Source organism: Canis lupus, chromosome 25 (genome assembly GCF_003254725.2).
Source record: "Canis lupus dingo isolate Sandy chromosome 25, ASM325472v2, whole genome shotgun sequence".
Lineage (NCBI taxonomy): Eukaryota > Metazoa > Chordata > Mammalia > Carnivora > Canidae > Canis > Canis lupus.
Window position 1 is genome coordinate 32222246 of NC_064267.1, and position 25559 is coordinate 32247804.

General features: G+C 41.5%; 1 protein-coding gene and 1 long non-coding RNA gene across 5 annotated transcripts in view; one reads left to right on the plus strand and one right to left on the minus strand.

The window, feature by feature from the left end:
- DOCK5 (dedicator of cytokinesis 5) overlaps positions 1 to 25559 on the minus strand; it is a 211206-nt gene that overhangs the window by 135345 nt on the left and 50302 nt on the right. For both annotated transcript variants that reach the window (XR_007406049.1, XM_049101457.1), the window contains exon 2: positions 16767 to 16850. Coding sequence is in view for 1 of the 2 variants with exons in the window: in XM_049101457.1 (XP_048957414.1) it covers positions 16767 to 16850 (84 nt within the window). In the remaining variant the exon portion in view is untranslated. The remainder of the gene's footprint in view (positions 1 to 16766; positions 16851 to 25559) is intronic.
- Positions 1 to 25559, plus strand: part of LOC112669725 (uncharacterized) — a 52553-nt gene that overhangs the window by 393 nt on the left and 26601 nt on the right. Inside the window, exons 2-5 of one of the 3 annotated variants that reach the window (XR_003142472.3) lie at positions 820 to 1094; positions 5866 to 6028; positions 9962 to 10093; positions 10977 to 12156. This is a non-coding gene — a long non-coding RNA (uncharacterized LOC112669725). Of the gene's footprint in view, positions 1 to 819; positions 1095 to 5865; positions 6029 to 9640; positions 9915 to 9961; positions 10094 to 10976; positions 12157 to 25559 lie in introns of those variants that run through there. The other 2 variants (XR_003142474.3, XR_003142473.3) reach the window with 2 other exon arrangements.

Consider the following 25559-nt stretch of genomic DNA (forward strand, 5'->3'; position numbering starts at 1 on the left):
AGGAACAGTGAGAAGACGACTAGGAGGTAAAGCAAAAATGGGGAGAGATGAAAAGATGCTGGACACATTTTGCATCAATAAGAGTCGCTCATGAGTTAGCTGGGAATAGGCAAATATTCAAGGGCACTCAGATCTTGGGTTTAATTAAGCAAATGAGTGGCCAGAATTAATTCTTTGGGATAGAAAGACTGAACAAAGGAAAGCCCTGGGGCACAGGAGACAGAATCAAGAGGTATATCTTGGCCCTTCTGCTTCCCTTCTTGAACAACTGAGCCCTGAGGCATTAGGTGGGACTGGGCCATTTAGGCATTTGCAAGGAGAGGACATCCACACAGCAGGCCAGATTGGCATGACATGTCAGAGCCCAGGCAGAACATGTCAGAGCCCAGGCAGAACAAGGTGGGCATGCAGGGGTCTGCAGGAAGAGGGTGAAGAGAAGGGCATCCACACCCACAAATTGGGCGTGAGGAACGACAGACAGACATGAGCTATGAGAGAGAGAACTGACTGAGGAGGACGTCCATGTAGAAGGTGTGGTATGAAGGCAGAGATTGGTTGAGGAACTGATGAACTAAGGAAATGTATTAATGCTGGAAGCCATATTTCTGACTGTCACAAAAGGGAGTTACAAGAAAGGGAAAAAACTAGAATGAACTCTTATATGCTAGACTGGACTTCAAGGGACCCATGTGTACACATGACTCCTAAAATAGGCCAACAGGTCAAAATTAATGGATGTGTTCATCTGTATTTATACATGCATGCACATTATCCCTGGCTTTGCTGATGCCTACTGGTTCTTATTTTCTTGACCCTGAGAGAGATGATGGCGAACTCAGAAAAGCAGCTCTGTAACTGGCCTGGAGAGCAACCAGTCCAAGACAAAGCAGGAAGGCAGAGGACTCCATGAAGAACAAATCCAAGAAAATAACTGTAACTGTGAAATTATCTCATTTGTCTGAACATATGAGAAGGAGGTAAACACTTCTGTCAGAAAGTCTGGAAACGAAAAAGAAGTAGGTCCACAGAGAACCAAGAAAAGAAGAATTAACACCTCTAGAAAAACATTATTCAAGATAGGAAACAGAATTAAGGTACATTCCACAGCATCTCCTGCTTATACTACGTAGACTCAGTAATCTAAATAACTTTAAAAAATTATGATGTATCTCTACTGGGAGGTCTCTATTAGACACAGACAGGTATATGTGTGGGTGGTGGGAACTAAACAAGAGCTAAATCCTTTTCTTCCATAAATGAAAATGGAAATATCAAGTAATAGAAGCATGATTCTTTCAAATTGAAAAAGCATATAACAAAAAAAGGGCTGAAAGAGTTGAAAGTGGAATCAGAAACCCAAGAGAGGTGGGAAGAGACTGCTGTTTATCATGATAAACTTGATAGAAATGACTTGACCTTTAAAATGACATGCATCTATGACAATGATAAATTTGAAAACTATGAAAAAAATTACAGCTAATGAGTCCTGGTAAGCCAGGACTAGGAAAGGCAAAATTATACAGAAAGAAAACACATCAAGGCTCAGGGTGGCGTGAGGTTGATAGAGAACATGGGAGAATTTTCAGGGGGCTGATAGAATTTTTCCCTATCTTGAATTCTTCCCTAATAGAATTTCCCTATCTTGAATATTTCCCTAATAGAATTCTTCCCTATTTCATGATTCCATGCATTTGTCAAAACCTGTACGCTACCACATAGGGAGAATTCAACTCAATGTAAACGATATATATTTTTTTAAATGAGATACTACTCTACTCCCATTCAAATGGCTAAAGTTGGGATGCCTGGGTGGCTCAGTGGTTGAGTGTTTGCCTTAGGCTCAGGGCATGATCCCGGGGTCCTGGGATTGAGTCCCACATCGGGCTGCATGGAGCCTGCTTCTCCCTCTGCCTATGTCTCTGCCTCTCTCTCTCTCTGCATCTCTCATGAATGAATGAATGAATGAATGAATAATAAAAATCTTAACAAAAACAAAACAAATGGCTAAAGTTAAAAAGATGTACTCTACCGAGAGTTAGTACAGATATGGGCAATTAGAATTGTCTCACATTGTCTGTAGCTTCACATAAGATTAAACATACGTGCACTATATGTTAACTAACAAAATTTAAATTATAAACCAAACCAAAACAAAAACTACCAAAAAAAAAAAAAACCCCACATACACATGACCTATGAATTAGCAATATCTCCACTTCTAGGTATGCACCCAAGATCAGTAAAAACTTACATCCAGAAAAGTGCTTTACAAGAATGTGTATTGAACCTTTATTATTAAGAGCCAAAAACTGGAACCCATCAAAATGTCCATCTGGGCAGCCTGGATGGCTCAGCGGTTTAGTGCCAACTTCAACCCAGGGCCTGATCCTGGAGACCCGGGATCGAGTCCCACGTTGAGCTCCCTGCATGGAGCCTGCTTCTCCCTCTGCCTGTGTCTCTGCCTCTCTGTCTCTCTCTGTGTCTCTCATGAATAAATAAAATCTTTTTAAAAAACTCAAAATGTCCATCAATAGGAGTATGGACAAACTGTGGTATATTCACATAATAGGGTATTACTCAGTGATGAAAAGGAAGGAACTACTGTCATAAGCAACATTATTGATGAACCTAAAAAACATTACATGGAATGAAAGAACCCAAACACAACAGACATGCATAATTCCATTTATATAAAGTTGAAGAGCAAGAAACCAAATGCATGGTGACCTCCCCTGGAGCAGTGGTTGCTTTTTGGGGTGGGAATCTGGGGTGTAGAATAATGCAATGGGGAGCTTTTTGGGGCAAGGGAAATGTTCTGTATCTTGACTGGATCTTGACTGGAGTATTAGGTACATGGGGTGTACTTATCTGTCAAAATTCATTGAACTAAACACTGAAGATGAGTGTATTTTACTGTATATAAATTTTACTGCAATTTTTAAAAGCCATACAAAACTCTACACTATCATTTTTTTAAAAAAGATTTTATTTATTTATTCATGAGAGACAGAGAGACACAGGCAAAGGGAGAAGCAGGCTCCATGCAGGGATCCTGACATGGGACTCAATCCTGGGTCTCCAGAATCAGGCCCTGGGCTGAAGGCAGCTCTAAACCACTGAGCCACCCGGACTGCCCAACTTTACACTATCAAGTGAGCATTACCAAGTAAGCACTTCAAGGTGATACAGAATTCCATGATAGTGACATTGCTCAAAAACTACTCAGTATTTCTGTCTGAGAGTGCCTCTGAAACTGGCGTGAGCCATGTGTGAAAAATTGCAGGACACTTATCCATCATTTTCACTTTTTATTGTGCCTCCTTAAGATATTATCCATCTTCACTCCTTACTTTATGCTCCCAGGCTAATCTGAACAAATTTTCTTATTTTCAAAAGTTCAATCACAGAGAGATTTACTCATTCAACAGAGAGAAGCCAAGAGAGCAAGACACAGGATGTCTCCATCCTTCCAAGTCTTGCTTTATAATAGGGAAGAAAAAAACAGGTACATAAACACCTAGCAAATAAACAAAGTGGAGAGTAATGAGGGAGAGAGATGAGTGGGGGTGGGGAGACTTCAGAAAGTGTGGTTAGGCTCTTGAAGGAGCTACTGGAGCCAAGGACTTATATCACTAATGTGGTCATTCATTTATTATACATAAAAACACTCACTGAACAACAGCGGGCCAGACATCGCCTTCAATGAGGAAGGAAATAGATCCATAACAAATAATTGAATCCAAAGGACTTCTAATGGGAAGACTCAAAGACACTGGCACACAAAGGAAGAATTATGAATGTGCTAAAGACTCCAAAGGCAATTACTGAGGGGGACTCAAGACTGTCTGAACCATGATAGCATTGTTTAGATGTAGAACTCAAGGAGAGTTCTGTAAAATCTCTCATTTTGCAGTCCTACAATAAATTCAGCTCACCACCCAGAAAAATAAACAATTTTTGTGTTGTAAAATTTACAGAAAATTTACTACTTTAACCATTGTTACATGTTCATTTTGGTGGCATTAAATTCATTCACAGTATTGTGATACAGTTGACCTCCCAGGAATGAAAGGCAAGAAATAGATAGGGAACCACTGTTTACATACCTCCCAACATAGGGGAAGGATGGAGAGGATCTACAGAGGAAGAGCAGGTGCCAGATCCTGTTGTTTTTCCTTTCAGTGTAACTGGTCTGGTAGTTAATTAGGCCAAGGTCAGAGGTCCAATCCCCCTGTGGGCCAGAGAAACCTGTTTGGTTTCTCTGGCTGGTTTCTGTGGCCAAAGCCTGCCCTCCCATCCCCAAGCGAATGTCCCCCAAAGAGATGGCTGATGTCCCTCCAGGAAAGCTGCTGAGCAGGATCAGCTGGGTGCACACTCCTCAGAGGACAGACAGAAACAGCTCAGCTGTTGGATCCTTGTTTTCCAACTGTGGGATGTTTACTTACCAAATGCACTGGGCAGCTCACTGGTGTTTTGCTCTGTTTAGTTTAATTTAAATTCAATTAATTAACATAAAGTGCATTATTGGTTTCAGAGGTAGAGTTCAGTGATTCATCACTCTTTTTTTTTTTTTGATTCATCAGTCTTATATAACAACCAGTGCTCATTACATCACATGCCCTCAATGCTCATCACCCAGTTACCCCATCCCCTCACTCCCTCCCCTCCCCAGCAACCTTGCTTATTTCCTAGAATTTTTTTTTAAGATTTTCTCTATTCATAAGAGACACAGAGAGAGGCAGAGACATAGGCAGAGGGAGAAGCAGGCTCCCTATAGGGTGTCTGATGCGGGACTCGATCCCAGAACCCCGGATCATGACCTGAGCTGAAGGCAGATGTTCAACCACTGAGCCACCCAGGTACCCTGAGTTAAGAGTCTCTTATGGTTTGTCTCCCTCTCTGATTTCATCTTGTTTTATTTCTCCCTCCCTTCCCTTATGCACCTCTATTTTGTTTCTTAAGTTACACATATAAGTAAAATCATGTAATTGTCTTTCTCTGATTTATTTATTTAGCTTAGCATTATACCCTCTAGTTCCAACCATGTCATTTCAAATGGCAAGATTTTATTTTTCTGATGGCTGAGTAATATTCCATTGTGTATATATACCACATCTTCTTTATCCATTCACCTGTCAGTAGATAGGGAAGCTCTTTCCATAGTTTGACTACCATAGACATTGCTGCTATAAACATTGGGGTATAGGTGTCCCTTTAGATCACTACATTTGTATCCTGGGGGTAAATACCCAGTAGTGCAATTGTTGGGTCATAAGGTAGCTTTATTTTTAACTTTTTGAGGAACCTCCCTACTTTTTTCCAGAGTGGCTGCACCAGCTTACATTCCTACCAGCTTCACTGGTGCTTTTGAAAATAAGAGGAAGAAAGGATAAGGATGCAAACATAGTAAAAGATGATTCTATTATTTTCTACCTTTTTGGGAAACAAATCCATCTTCCCAGTTAAACATTTTAGCTCAGTTTTCTGCCGTTACGGCACATAGATAGATGTTGCAGGTGTGAGCTCCAAAGGAACTCAGATTTCCCTGAAATCTAACACCCTTACTTAAAAAAAGAGGAAACACAGGCAAGGAATTTGAAAGGTGGTGCCAAGTCCCCAAGTGGCTTACTATCTAAGCTGGGAACGCAAACACAGGGCTCCACTGCCTGGCTCATCACTATTTGCCTTCCACCACCTGCCTCCATGGCCATGCAGTGAATGGGATACTTGCTCAAGGCTATTGCCTCTCATGGGAAGGAAGTTTGCCCATAGAATCCAACCAATATAAAATACCATGCATGCAAGCATGCCAAGTAAGTGAAAAAGAAAAAGATGCTGTTTCCATCTTTTATTTTATTTCTTCAGTGAACAGGAAAGAGGCCTGTTTTTGCGGTGCCTGGAATATAGCAGACAAGCCACAAACTTTAAATAACTTCAACAATGAGAAAGAGGAGGAGGTCCTGTGAGCTGGTGGTAATGGACAGAACAGATCATGCAAGGACTGTACAATAAAATCTGCACCTCCAAGGTACGATCTGACAGCAAGGTCCCAGAGACCCTTCTTTCCCCCTGGGGTCCCACACCCAGTGGGCAAAAGCTGGGAGGGGCCCAAGCACTGGCCTGGAGGCCGGAATGTCCAAAGAGGAGGCACTGCTCCTTATGAAGAGGGTTCCTCTGAAATGAACAGGATGGTTCTTTGCTCACCCGCTCTGTGGGACTCCATTTCTCCAACTGCTCAAGTAATTAAGGCTTTCGTGTCTTCAATTTCCTTCCACAAAAACATTCTACATTTTTCCCCATCTTGTTAACCACCTAACTCCATAGCTAAAAGTGCTAAAGTTTCTCCTGGTTGCCTACAAGAGATGGTAATGTCAGAGACTTCTCCTTTCCACCAGCAAACACCTCCTGAGACAGGCAGCAGGACCGGGTCCAGGGTGGGGGTGGGGGCAGTGCAGTCACAGTTGGCAGAATGGAGAGATGACATATCCAAATGTCCACTGCGAAAGGAGGAAATGTCTCTTGGCTTCAGACACCCGGAAGCTCAGTGACAAGGGAGAAATAAAATTTCCTCTAGTCTAATCAACATCATCCCTCTGATTTGCCAAGTGCTGTTCTATTTGCTGGCTGCAGCTTTTTCCTTCTGCTTCTTCTTCTTCTTCTTCTTTTTTTTTTTTTTAAAAAAAAAAAAAGTAATCCTGCCAGCAGTTAGTCCTCTTGCTCATGGCTCTAATTGCCCTCCTCTGGGATGCATTTCTCTGGCTTATTCAACTAGCTCAAGAAAGCTGAAATGACAGGATGCAATATATAGTTTCACTGCAGTGCACCATTAGACTGGTTTTAACATCAACACCAATTTGCAAGATGGACAAGAGAGGGATGCAGGTTTGCAAGTTGAGGAATCAATCAAGCAAGATATACTTAAAGGGGTCCATTTTTATAAAGACCTATGGTAGGCTCTGTGGAGCCTCCAGAAGTTTGAGAGTATAAACCCAACCCCTGATCTCAAACAATTTCTAGTCTAATGGTTGAATGGAACAGAGATGCAGGTGAGAGAAGACAACTTGCACAGCTAGTTAGCTGGGGATTTCTGGAAGTGCAGGCTGCTGTTTTCAGGTGACCATCTAAGCCTCCTGAGGAGGACATCACAGTAAAAGGCACATGTACAGGTGGTCTTACTTTCTGAAGGGAAACTGGAGGCCCCAGTAAGACAGGAAACATCCTGGGCCATGGCGCTGGAAACATGTGTGCCCTAGTTTAGAGCATGAGCTGGGTGAAATGAGCAGTGCACTGCATGTGACACTGTGCCATCCCGAGGCTCCTTTAGTCTGGGTCACTGAGGAACCTGCTTCAAGTTCCTCAGTGGAACGCATCCCCAAAATGAAAGAGCAAAGCTCTTTACCGACTTTAAAAGTGAACTATTGGGCTCCACTCTGAGAACCGAGACAGAGGCAAGGAGATGTGGTCAGGGCTGTGACAACATCACCGTGGCAGAAACGGAGGTGGAGCCCCGTAGTGGTGACGGCAGTAAGAGTCCAGGTATCAAAAGATGAGCAGTAAGGGCACAAATGTGAACCGAATGGGACCTTTGGGGACTATGAGAGCCAAAGGCCACTGGGTTCAATTCGGATGCCTTCTTTATTTGCTAACCCAAGCAGGAGGGCACAATCGGGAACACCGGTTATATGCTCAGTGCCACAAACATACAGGGACGGAGACTTTCCCCCTCTCTGACCTACCTGCCACACCTAAGAGGGTTGGACACACTGTTGTAACAGTAGCTCAGCCCCTCAGTAATTTTGATCTGGAGTGCGTGGGCTAGAGGAAGAGCACCCACATCTCTGGGTGGGGAAGATGACTGTGCGATGCTCCCCTGGAACACATACGCCTACCTGCTCAGAGAAAACTGGCTCTTGAAAGCAGGTGGAGGAGAAAGGTGGTGGGGGGGTGTGCAGATGAGGCAGGTAGGCACTAGGGGCACTAGGGCTGGGGGCCCAAGTGCACAGTGGGCTTGGAGAGCAGTGAGGAGTCCACTTGGCCACAGTGGCAAGCAAGTGTATGAGAGCCATGGGGGGAAGGAAGTTCAAAAAGAACTCACCCCAATACTGGCACATTTGGGGTGATGGTTGGTGTACTTGTCTGACAGCAACTTAAAACGCAAAAGAACCTCACCTGCTTTGAAAAACTATAGGTTAGGTCCAAAATAGAAGTGTCATTTCCTCTAAGGCCTCATAATGTGCAAAGAACACTCTACTTGGATTCCAGAGGGCCATGGTGAGAATCACAGCTCTACCATTTAATAGCGTGTGTCGTTTCAAGTTTCTTAACCTATTTTCACATTTAGTAAATGAGCATCAGTAACTCTGGTCTCTCATGACTGTAAGAGCTATGATTCAGTACATGAAAGCCCTTAGCTCAATGCCTGGCACACAGAGCAGAGTAAAATGCCAGACAAATTTGGAACCAGGGGTACCAGTGACATAATCCAGGGACTAACTCCCACTTCTAGGGCCATCATCTGGTTCCTGCACTAATGATGGTAGAATAAAAGTTCTCTTGTCTTTGTTTTCTGAGGAATGTTGTCTGTGCTCCCTGGAAGGAGGAGGAGCACCTCTCTAAATTATTCTCTAGTTACTGACAACAAACAAAGCTGCAGCATATGTAAGGCAGCTGGGATACCAGGCTAGGGGGAAGCTTTACTCCAGGAACTGTAGTGCCTGATAAGACATACTTTTATTTTCTAAGAGAAGAAGAAAAACCATAGAAAAGATTACTTCAAGGGAAAGGTAACGAGACAACAATAGAAGAAACAGCTCAGGTGACAGAAAAACCATATGATGATGGCTAGGATAATTGAGACAATAATGCTGAGTTACTCAGGGCCTGAGCAGATACTGAATGCAGCCAAAAAGGAACTCAAAAGTTACCAAAATAGTGTCTTCCAAGGCCTGGTTTGACATTCAGGGGGCAATGAATATGACAGGAAGAATCATCAAAACACCCGCCCTCTTCCATTCCATCAATTCCAACTACAGTAAAAGACTCTCCAATCTTCATCGGTGAGCACTAAACAAGTATTGCAGGATAGGAATTCAATGTTGATCGCTCTGGACATTTAGAAGATGGACTGAAGTGCTTGGTACAGTCATTGAAAATCTTATATTGTCAAAGTTAAAGTTGTCAAAGTTAAGTGCACACATATTTAATATCGCTCTGATGACACATGCTGGGGACCCACACACAGAACTTAAGGGTGAGACTAATCATCTAACAAGCATCCTTCCTATCTTGCCCTGGTCACAGCTCCATGCAGCATGGTTATACATGGAGCCGAGGCCAAGAAAAGAACCACAGTTCTCATGTGCTTCTTAGACTGACTGGTGGCATTTAGGTTTCTCAGGCAGCATGTCTTCTACAATGCTTTATATTGAATGACTTGCTGCCACAGGTTGAATAAAATGGGACACTCAAGTACAGAGTGAGTACTTATGATGCCCAAGTCCCCTTATATGCTTTTTGAGATCATAAATTGCTTTCATATTACTAGAAGCAAAAAAGAAGGATACATTAATCTTCTCTTTCCAGATATGAGCAAGAGGAGAAATATCCTATTCTTTGCCCTCAATCTTAAACTTCTCTCTAGGACTCTCCCCTGACACGAATCCTTCACCGAGTCTACCTAGCCCCACAACAGTCTGATGTGCCCTGTTTCCCAATGGGGAGAAGATATCTAAGGCGTTTTTGATAAAAGTTATACACCAAATAATGTGAATGGCCCAGCATTTAGAGATGTGGAGGGAGCCATGAGTGGTTATGTGTATGCGTGGGATGGAAGGAGCCTAACTTTGCCACCTTCTTGACACCTTGATCCCGCCAAGATCCCTAGGAGACCAAAATTTATGGGACATCGAAAGTTCACAAGAACATTCCTCCAGAGCATCCCCCAAAATGTCTTTGCTTTCAGGCTGAGCTTGCCTCCTCAGGTGCGTGGGCAGCTGTTGAAATGGGCCAACTCCAAGTGCCAGTTCGTGATAAAGTAACTAAATAAAAGCACTACTCAGAAAAATGTTCTGACCTCAATCCTAGAAGATCCCAGGTAAGCCTAATGGACAAATAACAGAAATTTTAAGGATGGCATTTTAGAAGCACACTCAAATGTATTCTCAAAAGGAAGAATAAGAAAAGCCTTTCTCCTTTTGGTAAGATTAAATCTGGGATGAGACTTCTCACCGGCTCTACTTTTTAATTAGTTTTTCTGTAAACATACTCCTGCTGCCACTCATCTTTTAAAAAACACATCTCGGGAACATATGTCCCCAGTAGTAGTAGCTGACAAGCAGTTCTTAAGGCAAAGGTCAAACAGATGTGGGAAATGACCGGCACACTCAACAAAATGCCACATGGCCTCATTTGCTTTCCAGGCTGGTGCCAAAATGTTCGCACACAATCCGTATCATAAAATCCAAGCTGTTGGGCTCACTACCATTGATGTTTGTGAAAGGCAGTTGTTTTTTTAATAACTAGGACATGGTGAGACTATGGATTCTGAATTATAATAAACTTTTCAATGATCTTGATGGGTGGAGTAACAAAAGTAAATGAAAGTTACAAACACATCAAAATGCCTTATTTCAGCTTACACTCAGTAAAACTTTATACATGCTATTAAGAACTGATTTTTAAAAATTAATTCTCATTTTCTTTGTTTCTCACTCACCTATCACCATTGGGTATGGCTGACCAAAAAGAGAAGGAAAAGAAAAAAGGTATGATAAAGGAATGTCAAGGCTACCCAGCTGGGTAACTGTTGTACAGAGCAGTAGGATGTGACTGTCCATCCTCTTGATTCAGATGTTCTGAAAGAGTTCAGTAAGACCTTACTTTGTCAGACAGTCCAAGGCAGGTCCAATTAGCATAGCTCAGAAAGATGATTAAGCCTCTGCTGGAAACAAGTTCAAGAGTACTCTCTCCTTTTTTAGGTTTCTGTTACAAAGTTTTGTCAACCACGGAGTCAAAATTCAGTGCCATGTAACTCTACATATGTGACATAATGCTGCCTTCTATACTTGCTCACAGAAAAGCCTACTTTGTAAAGATGAGATTCAAGATATGTACAGCTCAAGTCATAACCCGTATTAATTTTTTATTATAAGGGGATGGGTTTCTAGATTACAGTGCATTTTAAAACTGGCCTGATTCTATCTAGAAGAAATAACATGGGTATATTAGGGACCTCCATATACACACAAATGCTTCTTTCTATTTCAACTTTTCAAGATCGTCTGTTTCCTCTGGTTCCAATGCAATCATTTGCGCTATCCTTTGGGTCCTCACATATTATACTAAAACTGTACAAAGCTTTATGCTGTGCCTGCTTCTGTAGAGTTTGGAACGCCTTTGAGACATTATCTCATTTTGTTATGGCCAATTGTGTTATGCTTACCCCCAGAAATCACTGCTAACACCAGCCACCCTCTCTCTTGAGCTTGTGAGTGGTTTATGGAGCTGAAAACGAGTTAACCAATGGATATGAATCAAACACAGGAAACCAGTACCCATGGGTGGAACAACAGACCCTGGGCATTAAAGCATTTATGAGTAAAATCCAGTTAATCACAGGAGAGGAGAGCTTAATGGTAACAAGAATGCTGCAACCTTGTTTTTCAAAGCACCTTCATTTAATCACTTTCAATTCAAAAACTGGCCCAATTTTAGAGGCAAATGACCATGTCACAAAAAGAGTTTAAGTGTCCTACCCAGGATGGTCTCTATCTAGATAGAGACAAAAATCATCTGATCTAAAGTAGGCTTTCTGCCTCATCTCTCCTCTCCCTGTCCAACACTCATGTCTTCTTCTGGTCCTGGTATAACACCAGACTTTTTTCCTCATAGCACTTCTGAGTATCTGAATTGTTTTGTTTACTTACTTTGTTCACTTGTTTTTGTTATCCCTCAAATGAAAACCCTATGAGAACAGGAATTTTACTGTTTTGTCTCTCAAGTGACCTCACTGCCTAGAAATCTCTTGTACTCAATAAATATAGCTGGCACACAATAAGAGCATAATACTTCCTCAGCCAGTGTTTTTGAATAAATGACCACATCTGGAATCTCCAGGTAGCAGTGATTTTTTTTAGCCATGCCCATGGACCTGGGGTGGAAAAGAACAACTCTAGATGGGGAACAGCTGCCCACTACCAAATCCCTCGCCTGGTTAAAGAAGCAAACATATGGCAATGACAACAGGGCAGGGTAGTGCCAAAGGTGAAGAAAGGCAAGGGCACCTGCTTCAGCCCTTGAGGATCTTTATTCCCTGAAAAAGTCTCTGAAGGAAAATTCCTAGGGGCCTATGAAAGATGACCAGTATATAGCTTCTCAGTCAATTCTACTTTCCTACCCCTATTTTGGGTAACAAATGAAGTTCAATGGCAAAGTGACAGAAAGAAATGAGTGATAAGTGATAGTAGCTCACTCATTTGGGCTAGTTTGGAGGGAAAACTCAAGTAATCTGGCAGTTCCCCAAAAGGTTAAACATAAAAGCTATTATATGACCCAGCAATTCCAGTCTGAGGAACAAACCAATGAGAAAAGAAAACATATGTCCACACAGAAACTTGTACATAGATGTTTATAGTAGCATAATTCAGAAGAGGTTAAAAGCATAAACAACCCAACTGTCCATCAACTAATGAATGGATAAATAAAATGTGATATATGCATACAATAAATTTTACTCATCCATAAAAAGATAGGAAATACTGATACATGCTGTAATGACGATGAACCTTGAAAACATCACATTAAGTAGAAGAAGCTAATCACAAAGGACTACATATTATATGATCCTATTTACATGAAATGTCTAGACTAGGCAAATCTATAGAGACAGAAATTAGGTTGGTGGTTGCTCAGGGCTGGGGGATAATGACCACCAAATGGGCACAAGGTTTCCTTCTAGGATAATGAAAATGTTCTGAAAGTAGGTAGTGATGATGATTGCCCAACTCGGTGAATGGCGCACTTTGTAAATAACCACTGAATTGTATAGTTTAAATGGGTAAATTGCATGGTATTTGAAATAGATCTCAATGAAGCTGTTATTAAAGACAAAAGCAAAAAACTCATGCAATAACCAAATCCTTCTGCAGTCTGCAAAGGGTGGGGAAATGTTGGAGCCTCCTGTGTTTCTCTCATGGAAGGAAAAGAACAGCTCTGCCTATAATATCTGGGGTTTTGTGGAGGTGACCCCTATACCCCACTTCCTCCTCCCATTAGCTTGCCCTGCTCCAATGGGCTTGGTCTCATATTTTATCTCCACTCATTTAATAGACTTCTGCAGAACATCTACTATATGCCAGGTGCTGTGCTAGACACTGGCCCTGAAATGTAAGAGGAGCAGGCTTTACCTTCAAGGAGCTACCACTTTCATAATTATTCATCTGACCACAGGGCAGGAAACAGCAAAAGGAAGAGTCCTAAGTGGTATTCTGTAGTGGGTTGTGGGCAGAAAAGAATTTTCCGTATCTGGGCTCCAGAAAGGTAGACTCATGTCCACACCGGAAAAAGCACACACCGGTCTGGTATGTGAATATATCTCAAAGGCGGGGTGGGGCGGAGTGTGCAGTGGGGAGCCCTGGAAGCTAAATTCAACAGGAAGCTGGAAGTCACAAAACCCCTAAGGCCATGAAATAGTACCAGCATTAGCCCTAAATTCCATCTGGCAGTACTTTGGATGTTTCTTTTTTTTTTTTTTTTTTTTTTAAAGGAAAAGGAGATGAGGGAGGAGGGAGAGAACTCAAATTATTACTCAGGATTTCCACTGTGTTTAATGTTTGCAAATTACTCTTGCCCTCACTTAGTCCTGAACTGCCTGAAATAATAAAGGAATTTGAGAACCCAGCCAAGAACTCAAAGTACTTAGGAGATATAAGAACATATCACTGCATCTGGCAAAGCAGGCATTATTAAAAAAAAATTAATCCCATAAAATAAGCACTATATAAAAACTTAATCCAATATAATAATCTCTGTAAGGCTGACAGGCCACTTGGTGGTGGTAAATGAACTCTATAAATTCATGTTCTAAGATGGCCCATTCATAACTTGACACATGTCATATGTGAAATCCCTATTTTTGGGCTTGCCAGGCACTGACGTCCTTTTTTGACATGAAAGAGTCCTATGGCACAGCATGTATTTTATGGTAGCAATTAACAAAAACACCAGCTTCTTGCTGTCAGGACTAGAGCATCAGGATCACCATATTCAAGATGCAGGATTGATAAAGTGGCAGGTTTTTGAGTGACTGTCTATCAGCTGGGCCAGCACCAGCAAGCATAGCACTGCAGGAGCTGCAAAATGCTAGGAGCACTGTGGCTTGTCCTGGACTCAAGCTCCAGGGGGTACTTCAAATGGATGTTTTTGTGCGCCTGTGATTACATTTATATTTAACAAAGCTTGGTGACCACCTCAGCTTGCTACCTTTAGGAATGCTCATTGGTTAACTGGGAGACTACTCAGTAAAGCACAAAAAGTATGTAAATATAAAATGGTCATTGATATGAATCCTATATGGACAAAGTGCTTCAATTAGCTATTTTGAAAAATATGCTGGGGTCACATAAAGATAGAAAAAGAATTTTGAAAGTGTATTCAAAAGACATCACCTACTTGATTTCCAGTCAACTCTCCACTCTTCCCTCCTACACTCCACAGTACACTCATAAAAGCTGGACAACACACATACATACATGTACACATACTGAAAATCTAACATGGTAAAGTGGGAATTACCAGGTCGAGATCTGAAAAAGACCAAAACTCAGCAAGATGAAATTAGCATCTAAGGCTGCTCTCTTCTTGAGACATCTGCTGAATTAAGAAAAGCTTCCTAAATGGCTGAGCAGCATTTCTGATGGCCTGGTGGGTTCATGAGAAAAAAAAAAAAAAAAAATGGAGTTCTGAACTGTCAATAAGTTGGCTGTAACTTCAAACTAGACTATGGAAAAAAGCATTACTATAGACAAAAGTAATGGTAAAAGATTTAATAAGCAGGAATTAAAAGTCCAAATTGCTTAATATAATAATTCTAAAGCTGTATGCACCTAAAAATAGGTCTGAGAATATATAAAGCAAAAAACCGCAATTGCTGTAAATCATCATCACTGACCTAAACTGCAAGTATGATGGAAGATTTAACATGGCTCTCTCAGTGATGGAAAATGCAGAAAAACATGAACATACAGCAAATTTGAAAAAAAAAATGATGGAGAAATCAGGATCTATCATCTATAGAACTTTCACCTCATGATCCTAATACACACTCTTTTCAAGCCCATATGGAAAAGTAACAGAAATTGAACATACACCTTTCATCTATACAATACAAAAATGTATGCCCAGAGACACTAGATAGAACAGATTAATCTGGCTCCTGATAAAGAGGTATGACCTTGTAAGGTTTGAGAGCTCTGTGGTTTCAATAAGCAAAGGAGCCCTGAGATGAGACGATAAATTGTCCCTTGTGTCTCAGAGACTTAGGAACTACATGGAATTAATGTTGGGCTGGACCTGAGATGGTAAGGATAAAAACAGGAAAGAGAGTGGAGTGCGAAGAGTCTCCACAGCCCTCTCTCTCTTCTCCCTGCCCCTGAGAGTTGCATGGTTATACTTTGAGTTGTGTGGAAGGAAGAAACAAACCTTCACCCTCTATCTAAAAATAAAGGGAAGCAACAGGAATAACAGTTTTCTATGCAATTGGGCAGAATGAGTTAGTTTTTCTGTGGCCAAACCCTGCTACCTTTTCTCCTGGCTTCACATCTCTTCTTCCTCATCCTAGGAATCCATATTAGGTTCTTGATGACCACCTTTGCCATTTCATCATCATAAACATTTACATGGGTGAGGGGGCATGCAGATCCTGAAAATCTAGAGATCCCGATTCTAACAAGACTTACCCTATGAGAAAAGTCGGCCTACCTCCCACCTCATTCCTGCCTCAATCTTCAGAGAGAATAAATGGACCCTAAAAATTGGTCTCTACTTTGATCTTCAACTTCAGTGGCCTGGATACATGTTTGTTGTACTCTGGGTATTTGAATTAGAAATGTGGATATGTGGAGCAGTCCAGCTAGGAACCAGAGAGCTTGAGTTGGAGCTAAAAGCTTGGGGTAGGGTGGGATGTGGTGGGAGCAGACATAACCTGTGTCTCAGACGAATCAGAAGTCCTGACTACTACCCTATAGCACACAAACAGGTTAACTGGAACCACCTCCCTAGCCCAACCTAGTTGCAGGAAATATACTAGTGGGCTTTCTGGATCTGCTGTGGCCCTGACCTAATTCTGTGAAAGAATCTCAGCAACACCAGTAGGTCTCTCCCTCATTTCTCCCCCAATCTGGCAACATTTAGTGCTGAGTAGAAAACTAGTTAATCAGCAGTGTTTCCCTTGCACGACAGCCAATCTGGTGTTCCACATTGCTCCTCCCAAGCCAGCACTGTGTCGGATCCTTCTGTGTCAAGCACCTAGCATTCAACTACTCACAGACTTTAAATTCTGGTGTCTGGGCATATATGCACACACGTATTCAACTGGCTGTTTTGAAATCACCCCCAGTACAAAATTGTATAACCTAAAGCACTTCCTGGGTTTTCACTAGCACCACTTCAGGAAGTAAAGCATGTTGATGTTTGCTCAAAGTGCCTTATTAATAAGTAACCTCTGTCATTTTTTCCCTTTCCCTGTCTGGCAGAAGGCCATCCAGACTTACCCTCATACATCTCCAGGATGTGAACCGTATCTCCAATCTGCAAGGAGAGCTCCACATCTTGAGAGGCATTGTAGTTGTAGATCGCTGCAAATGAGAAACATGGGGGAAATGACATCAGTGGCAGTTAAAATACAAGTCACTAAACAACACATCCAGTGGTTAATGAATTACTGATTTAACAAATAGCCCTCTATTTTCATGCTTTTGTGTGAATCACCCACTGCAAAGCGGAGATATCCTCCTAAACCCCCGTTATTGGTATGTTACTGTCATTCTTCCACCCAACAAAAACTGGTTGGTTGCCTATTGCATATTATGTTAGAGACCAGTGATGGTGACAAAACTCACAGACATGGTCCCTGTCCCAGAGATTTTTTAATAGTCTAGTAGAGGAAGGAGGATATTAAATGTATAATATTGCAGAAACAACTACTTCATTTAAATTGTAGCAAGAATTATGAAAGAAAAAAAACAGGCTACAATGAGAATATGCTGTGAGGTTCTTTTAGGTCAGTCCCCTTGTTTATCAGACAATAGCCAATCTACAACACCACTGAGCTTATGATCTCTAAGACACAGAATGAGCCATCCCCTGGCTTGCCTGGCACAATAATTGGGAGTTAATTGTGAGTCCCATCTACTTGGTAGGACTAGGCTGACACAGGTTCATGGCAGACATGGCTGCCTTGTCCCAGTTCTAGGCATCCTGAGTAACTGGATGGCCCAGAACCTCCTCACCAAGGTGACCTCCATCACCACACCCTTAGGACTGGCAGTGACTGGGCCAGATTATGAAAAATAGGCAAAGTCTTATCATTCAAAAAGATGACAATCCAATTTTAAGGTGGGTAAGAGCTCTGAAGAGACATTTTACCAAGAATCATATGCTGGTTTAAGACACGTGAAAGATACTCATAATCATTAGTCATCAGGGAAATGCAAATTAAAACGAGATATCACTTCACACCCACTAGAATGGCTACAGGTTGGAAAAGGCAGACAATCGGCCAGAATGTACAGAGACTGGAACCCTCAGACATTGTGGGCAAGAATATAAAAAGACACAGCCTCTTCAGAAACAGTTGGACAGTTTCTTATAAAGCTAAACACGAATTTCCATTAAGGGCCAGCAATGACATTCCCAGTTATCTATGAAGAGAGACGAAAACACATCTAAGTGGCAACTTTACGTGAATATTCGCAATTGCTGTGGTAGGCAGAAACACAGCCCCCCCACAAAAGATGGCCACATCAAATTTCTGGAACCTGGGAACACAACTGTGCATGGCAAAACATCTGAGTAAGTTAAGTATCTTAAAAGGAAGAACTTTTTTCTGGATTATCTGAGTGGACCCTAGAGGCAATCACGTGTATCCTGGGCAAGAGAGGGGCAGAGGGAGTTTGGGTAGAGGCACATAGGAGAAGGCATACATGTAGACAGAGGAAAAGACCGCGTCAGGGACTGGCACCACCACCAGAGGAGATGGTGAGGAATGGAATCTCCCTGGAGCCTCTGGAAGGAGCACGGACTGTCAACACCTTCACCTTAGACTTCTGGTCTTCAGAACTGTGAAGCTTTAAATTTGTTTGTTTTTTTTAAGCCACTGAGTTTGCAGTAATTCGTCGCAACAGTCATAGATAACCAATATAGTAGCATAATTCACCAGAGCCAAAAAGTGGAAACAATTCATCAATCTATGAACGAATAGCTATAGTACCAGGATATATCCATATGATGGAACACTACTCATCAGAAAAAAGGAACAAAATATGGACATATGCTATAACACAGGGGAACTTCAAAGACATTACACTAAATGACAGTCATATGTGAAATCCCTATTTTTGGGCTTCCATTTCTTTGCAATGTCCAGAATAGGCAAGTCTACGGGAGACAGTAGCACCGATTACTAGTTGCCTGGGCAGGGGAGAGGAGGGAAGAGCAACAGAACACAATAGGGACCAGGGATGTTTCCAGGAAGTTGAAACCCTCAAGCTGGATTGTGGGGATGGTTACACAGCTCTGTGAATTTATGAATATTCACTGAACTATATACTTGAAAGGGGGAGGAAGATTTTATAGGATATGAATTCGAGTTCAAGAAAGCTATTTTTTTTTAAAGTAGGCTTATTTCTTGCCCTCAGTCTCTTGATATGTAATCTGCATCCTTCCAGGCAAAAAGAACCACTTCAGAGATGCAGTTCTAGCCATTTGCCTGCCAATTCAAGGAAGCAAGATGTTCCCCATTTCTGCAGCTCTAATGAGCATATGAGGATGCTCATTCAATCTGCCTCCCAAATTCCACAAGGATCCTTAACAGGGGAAGAAAGGTCCCCCTGCATTGCAAACCATGGGTACTCACTGCTCTTTCTCGAACCTGCAATGCACCCTATGTATGTAGCTTGACTGGTGGCTTTTCCTTACCTCGCTGTCTATCCATGAATGGGAGAAACATGCCTCCAGCCACATCTTTCTCAAGCAGCCTCTCTTTTTGAAGGGACTCACCCAGAGTGTTCTTTTGTAGTCTTGGCATAGAAGCCTGGACAAATCATGCTGAAATTAATTTACTCTTGAGCTTTTGGCCTACACTATGAATGCAGAACAAGGTTGGGCTAATGAAGTGTGTTCAGGGAAACTCTACTGGATTTAGATGTAGCAGTTAGTTCGTGATTGACTCCTATACCTCTTCATGGGACAGTGGACCACTGCTGCTATTCCACTGAATAGCAGTTCTTCTTCATCTGAGAGTCATGTGACACCATGGCTTTACCCACTAAGTGTATGTCTAGTTTTCCATAGAAAGCATAGATCTCATATCCTTGACTCCTCCCCATTCACTCCCACTGAACCTGTTCCTTCCAGCGGCCCTGCTCACAGATGGAAACAGGAAGTAACAAAGTTACTGTGTCACAATGTTTAGTGTAATGACCAAGCTCCATCTCTCCTTCGTTCTTCGTCATCAGGGAAGTAGGCAGGAACTCTCAAAGGCAGCACCTAGCTCAAACACCTATCAAGGAGTGTCGTAAACACACACATACACCATAAACCAGTATGTTTCCTTAATTCCTAGATTCCTAAATTCCCCCCCCCCAAATTATCCTGGCCTTAATTATCTACCTTAGCCTCCATCACCTGGAAAATTCCACCCTCTGCTCCAGTCAAGACTCTTCGAGTGTCCCCTAAATTCTATGCTCAGCCCACAGTTTATCCCTGCTAGGAACAGCTCATCTTCTGCTATGTAACAATCCAAAGCTCACATTCATAATTCTGTTCAACAAGTAACTGTGGACTTCCTATTACCCCGCATGAATTCGTTTCTCCAACATCTGACATCTTATCCTTCCAACACAGTTTGGGTTGTTAATCTCAGATAATCCTGGTTATCATCTGCCACCAATCAGGAGGTGGCACAAATGTTGATCTGGCTGCACATTATTTTTGTGTCTTTCAAATTTCAAGGTACTGGATTAGATCCAAAGAAGGTGTTTGAGGCACAGAGTGACTTTTATAGAATTTACCAATTGATTCAGGTATTCACCACTTCTTCCCCGAACTTTAAGATACTTCTGTTTTCCTGAGAAGCAGCAGCTGTGGTTCCCCACCACTCATGATATCAAAATCACCTCTCCTACCAATTTTTGTTTATTACACGAGAGAATCTGCCTTTCCAATCCAGGCTTTCAAAGAGATTCCCAGGGGAAGCACATCCCTTCAAAAATGCCTTTCACTGGAGTAAAGTTGCAGGTTAGAGGATATTCATTAGCTTCACATCTTTGGGCAGAAGTATGAACAAGATTCCCAATCGCAGCTGTCTGTCATCTCTTCATTCCAACAATGGACTATTGAACCATGCCCTCCTTCTCCTACTCTTTATTACATCTCATTTCCATTGTATTTTATGGTATCACTTCCATATGTTATACAGTAACTATAAGAAGTACATGCCACACACCATGTTATTATTTAATAAGGAAACAGATTCAGAAGGAGTAAACACCTTGCCCCCAAGTAATCCAGCTTTACAAGCGGCAAAGTTGTTATCGGCACTGGTGATGATGCCTTCATCACGTTTTACAAGGCTGTTCCAGAATGGTGAAGGACTTCCCTGGAACAGCCTGGAAACAAAGAGAAGAGCCTCATGGATTCTCAGTATGATGTCTGCTTTAGAATTCTCTCAGAAAATGGGAATCCAACTTCCAAACACAAGCTTTATTCTATGAATCAGCAACTGGTAATCATACTGTCTGCTTGTCTGGTGCTGTTTGAAGAACAGGCACACAACCAGCACTCAGTGGATGGTGCTTTCTCCCTGGAATGTGAGTAATCATTAGAGAGAAAGACAGATAAAGGGGAAATAAGGGAAAATCCTGAGGGTTAAACAAAACACTATTGAAGATTCAACTATACCACTTCTACATGCATGACCTTGAATGAGTCCTCAGTATCAGCCTCAGCTTCCCATCAGTAAACTAGGCATCAGATCAGATGAGTCTAAGGGTCCCAGCAACTCCAACGTCTCTGATTCATGAGGTGATGATAAGAAGCAGGAGAAACAAGTGCTGTTTTGAACAAGCAGGCCCACCACAATCTCTTGTTTTGTCTGAGGAAATTAAACAAGAACAGGGAGTTGCTGAATATAAATTGCCTTGCTGGCTGCTATGTGCAAGGTTGGGAAAGACGAATTGCTGGAACTTTTCCCTAAGCAGCTTACTGTTTATATCATGGAAGTGTAATTTTGCAGAGCCAAGTAGACAAGACAGTATGTCTACAAATGTAAAATAGTTTGCATTTTACCAAATCTTTGATTTGGCTTTTTCTTTTAAACCAGGCTTACATGAGAGAGGAAAAAAGAAAGTTGAGGTCTAAAGATTATGCAACAAGAAAACAACAGAATATACTAACAGGCCCCCAAATGAGGATCCATTTCAACAATGAAAAGTCTACGTGTTACTAGTATTTGATCTTTCTGATAAATTAGGTTCTTTCATGAATCCTCAAATTACAACACCCTAAAGAATAAATAAAACGTGTCATTTCCTATTAGTCCTTTGGTAGAATCTACAAAAGAAAGATCCAGCAAACACAGAACAAGTTCCCAATTTGAGTTATCTACTATTCAGAATATAAAAAAGAGAACCAAACTTCATCTTTTTCATTGTTATCCTTATCCACCTACTTTCAGCCATTAGAACTACAAAAAACAAAAAAGGCACATTCCATTTTTGATTCTTTCCCTGGACTTAACACAGTCATGTCCCCAAAGGCCAAGTGACTTTTTTCTTTTGCTCTTTAATTCCAATCTACATAAGGATCAGAGAATCAGATTCAATACTACATCTGTTTCCAAGAAGTAAAAATCCATGGTTTTACACTGTTCATTCTATGTAGGTTCCAAACTAATATTTTTAGGATGAGATGACTATGATGGCACCTCTCTACTCAGAGCTATCCAGGCCAGGGGCCATAAAATGAAGAGATGTAAAGTTCTATAGATATCTGTGAAATCCATCTGGTCCAGTGTATCATTTAAAGCTCTTGTTTCTTTGGAGATGTTGTGCTTAGAAGACCTATCGAGTGTAGAAAGTGCTACATTGAAGTCACCAAGTATAAGTGTATTATTATCTAAGTATGAGAAGAGTAGCTTATACATATCACCCATAGTACTCCACAAGAGCAGGCTCTTAGGGGATTCTTAATTTCATTTTCTAAACTACTGAGGAGAATAGAGGATTTATTGGCCAATTCACTGGTGATTCTCTAAGAAATCTCTGCTTTAAGTTTATATATATTTATAGATGGAATAGATAAATACCCTTAACTGGAAAGGTATTTTGGAGATATAAATTCAACTATGGTGTGCTGACTGGCTGTTACCAAGTGATTATTATACACCATCTCATTTAAACTCATACGAAATTAAATTTACATGGAATGTTTAAAGGAGAAAAGCCCAAACAAGACAATCCACAATTATGGGAGAAAAGCCTATATTCTACAAACATGTGGAGCTTTCTCCCACAGCTTCCCCACCTAAAAAATAGAGGCAACAGTACATTCCTCAAAGTTTCTGCATACATAAAGTTTCTGCATACATTCTGCTCCCAAAGAGGAGAATCCCTATGACCATGAGTAATACATAGTGGACACTAAAAACAATGGCAGTCACTTTCCCTTTCTCCCCTTCCCCTTTCTTACCCTGTCCGGCTCCAACTTTGAGAATGGTGGCACCCATGTCCTCAAAGATGGATGCCATCCCCCTCATCAATAAGCCAGTGGAAATCATTTGATGAAGACTGGGAATCAGAGAGGCCTATGGAGAAGCAGAACAAGCTAGCTCCAACAGTCCTTCAAAGGTAAAGGCTGGGGCAGACCCAGTGGTAGCTCAGCAGTTTAGCGCCGCCTTCTGCCCAGGGCGTGATCCTGGAGACCCAGGATCGAGACCCGCGTTGGGCTCCCTGCATGGAGCCTGCTTCTCCCTCTGCCTGTTTCTCTCTCTCTCTCTCAGTCTGTCTCTAATAAAAAAAAAAATAATAATCTTCAAAGGTAAAGGCTGCTGGACAATGCAGCACAGGTGTCCTGAGGACAGCAAAACCACCTTACTGTCAGGAGTTGAGAAGAGTTCCCCCAAGAAGCAGCATGAGAGTGAGGGAATATTTTAGTATTTTAACCATTTTCTTGCTGCCCCTTCTAGCACTGCTACAGTGATTCAGCTGAGGAACCAGGGTTTTATTCAGAATACCAAAAATGCCTCAATTACATACTTACTATAGTACTCTAAACATGAATACAAAATTAAAACACATTCTAATGTTACTTATACTTACAGTTCTATTAGCTTTTATTCTTTTCCACTGATCTCTTTCTTGTTAAGAAAAAGTAAAAGAGAAAAAAATCTGAGGGCAAATAAGGCAGGGTTTTAATGAGGAAGTAAAAAAAAACCTGACTTACTAGTAAGCCCAGAACACCTTCCCCCAGCCAAATAAGGTATGAATCAGGTCCTTCTTGGTAAGCATTCCTATTAAATACAAAATTAAACAGATCTGAGATAAAAAACGATCAGATCTAGGATTGAGTCAAGTTTACTTCATCTAACTTATGCACAGAAATCACAACTGAATAAAAGAGAATCTGAAGATAAAAGCCACAGATTATTGTGGAATCTAGAACAAGCACCCTGAAATGATAGGCAAAAATGTCAGTGACTATTTTTTCCAAACATACATGAATTTGAGACAAAACACAGTTAATTGGGCAGCACAGGTGGCTCAGCGGTTTAGCGCCGCCTTCAGCCCAGGGCCTGATCCTGGAGACCCGGGATCAAGTTCCACATCAGGCTCCCGGCATGGAGCCTGCTTCTCCCTCTGCCTGTGTCTCTGCCTCTCTCTCTCTGTGTCTCTCATGAATAAATAAATAAATAAAATCTTTAAACACACACACACACACACACACACACACACTTCATTGAGAAAAGGAATGATGCCCAACCAGGCTGCAAAACCCATTAATTTGAAAACATGAAGCTAAAAATGAGAAAACAAGAATAGATGGTTGGGACCTGGGCTTACATCTAAGCAAGGCATATCAACCAGTCGCCTTTCTACCATGGACCACTTCCAGGCGGATGCACCACAGCCACATCTTGCTGCGAGCACTGTGAGAAGACAGAGTGTGTGTCTATGTGCCCAGGAGGGAAAGGGAGATGAGAAGAGCAAATAGCTGGGGAGAAGGCCAGAAGCTGAAGAAATCTGGAAAACCATCTGGTCAAATCTCCTTATTTCATAAATGAGAAAATGGAAGCCATGCATTGGCACATGTGTGTAGCTGAAAAATGATAGATGAAGGTGAAACCAACTGTCAGGCCAACTGAAGATCCTTCCCAGCCTGGCCAGAGAACTACCTTCCTGGAAAGCCACACAAGTCATTTAATCTTCAGCCTTCAATGTCCTCATCAATAAAATGACATTTGTGAACTGGTATTTTACCTGCCTCTTAGGGTTGTTATAAGCATAAAATGAGGGGCATCTGGGTGGCTCAGTTGGGTAAGCCTCTGACTCTTGATTTCAGCCCATGTGGGGTGGGGCTGCACTCTCAACAAAGAGTTTGTTTTTCTCCTTCTCCTTGTCCTACTGCCTCTACCCCTCCCCCCATGCATGCTCTCTTGCTCACTCTCTCAAATAAGTAAGTCTCAAAAAGGAAGGAAGGAAGGAAAGAAGGAAAGAAGGAAAGAAGGAAGGAAGGAAGGAAGGAAGGAAGGAAGGAAGGAAGGAAGGAAGGAAGGAAAAAGAAACAAAGAAAGAAAGAAAGAAAGAAAGAAAGAAAGAAAGAAAGAAAGAAAGAAGAAAGAAGAAAGAAAGAAAAGTAAAGAAAAGAAGAAAAGAAAAGAAAAGAAAAGAAAGAAAAGAAAAGAAAAAGAAAAAAAGAAAAGAAAAGAAAAGAAAAGAAAAGAAAAGAAAAGAAAAGAAAAGAAAAGAAAAGAGCAATGTTCTTGGGTGGCTCAGTTGGTTAAGTATCTGACTTTTGATTTTGGCTCAGGTCCCGATCTGAGGGTTGTGAGATTGAACCCTATGCTCAGTGTGGAGTCTGCTTGAGATTTTTTTCTCTCTCTCCCCTGCTCATGCACATGCTCTTTCTTTCTCTAAAAAAGAATAAATAAATAAGAGAATAAAAATAATAAAATGAAAAGAAATATAAAAGTGAGTAATTTTTAGTAAAGTCTTTGGAACCAAGATATTTCAGCATAGAAGAGAAGTACGAATCAAAAAGAGGATAAAATAATCTGGAATAATCTATGT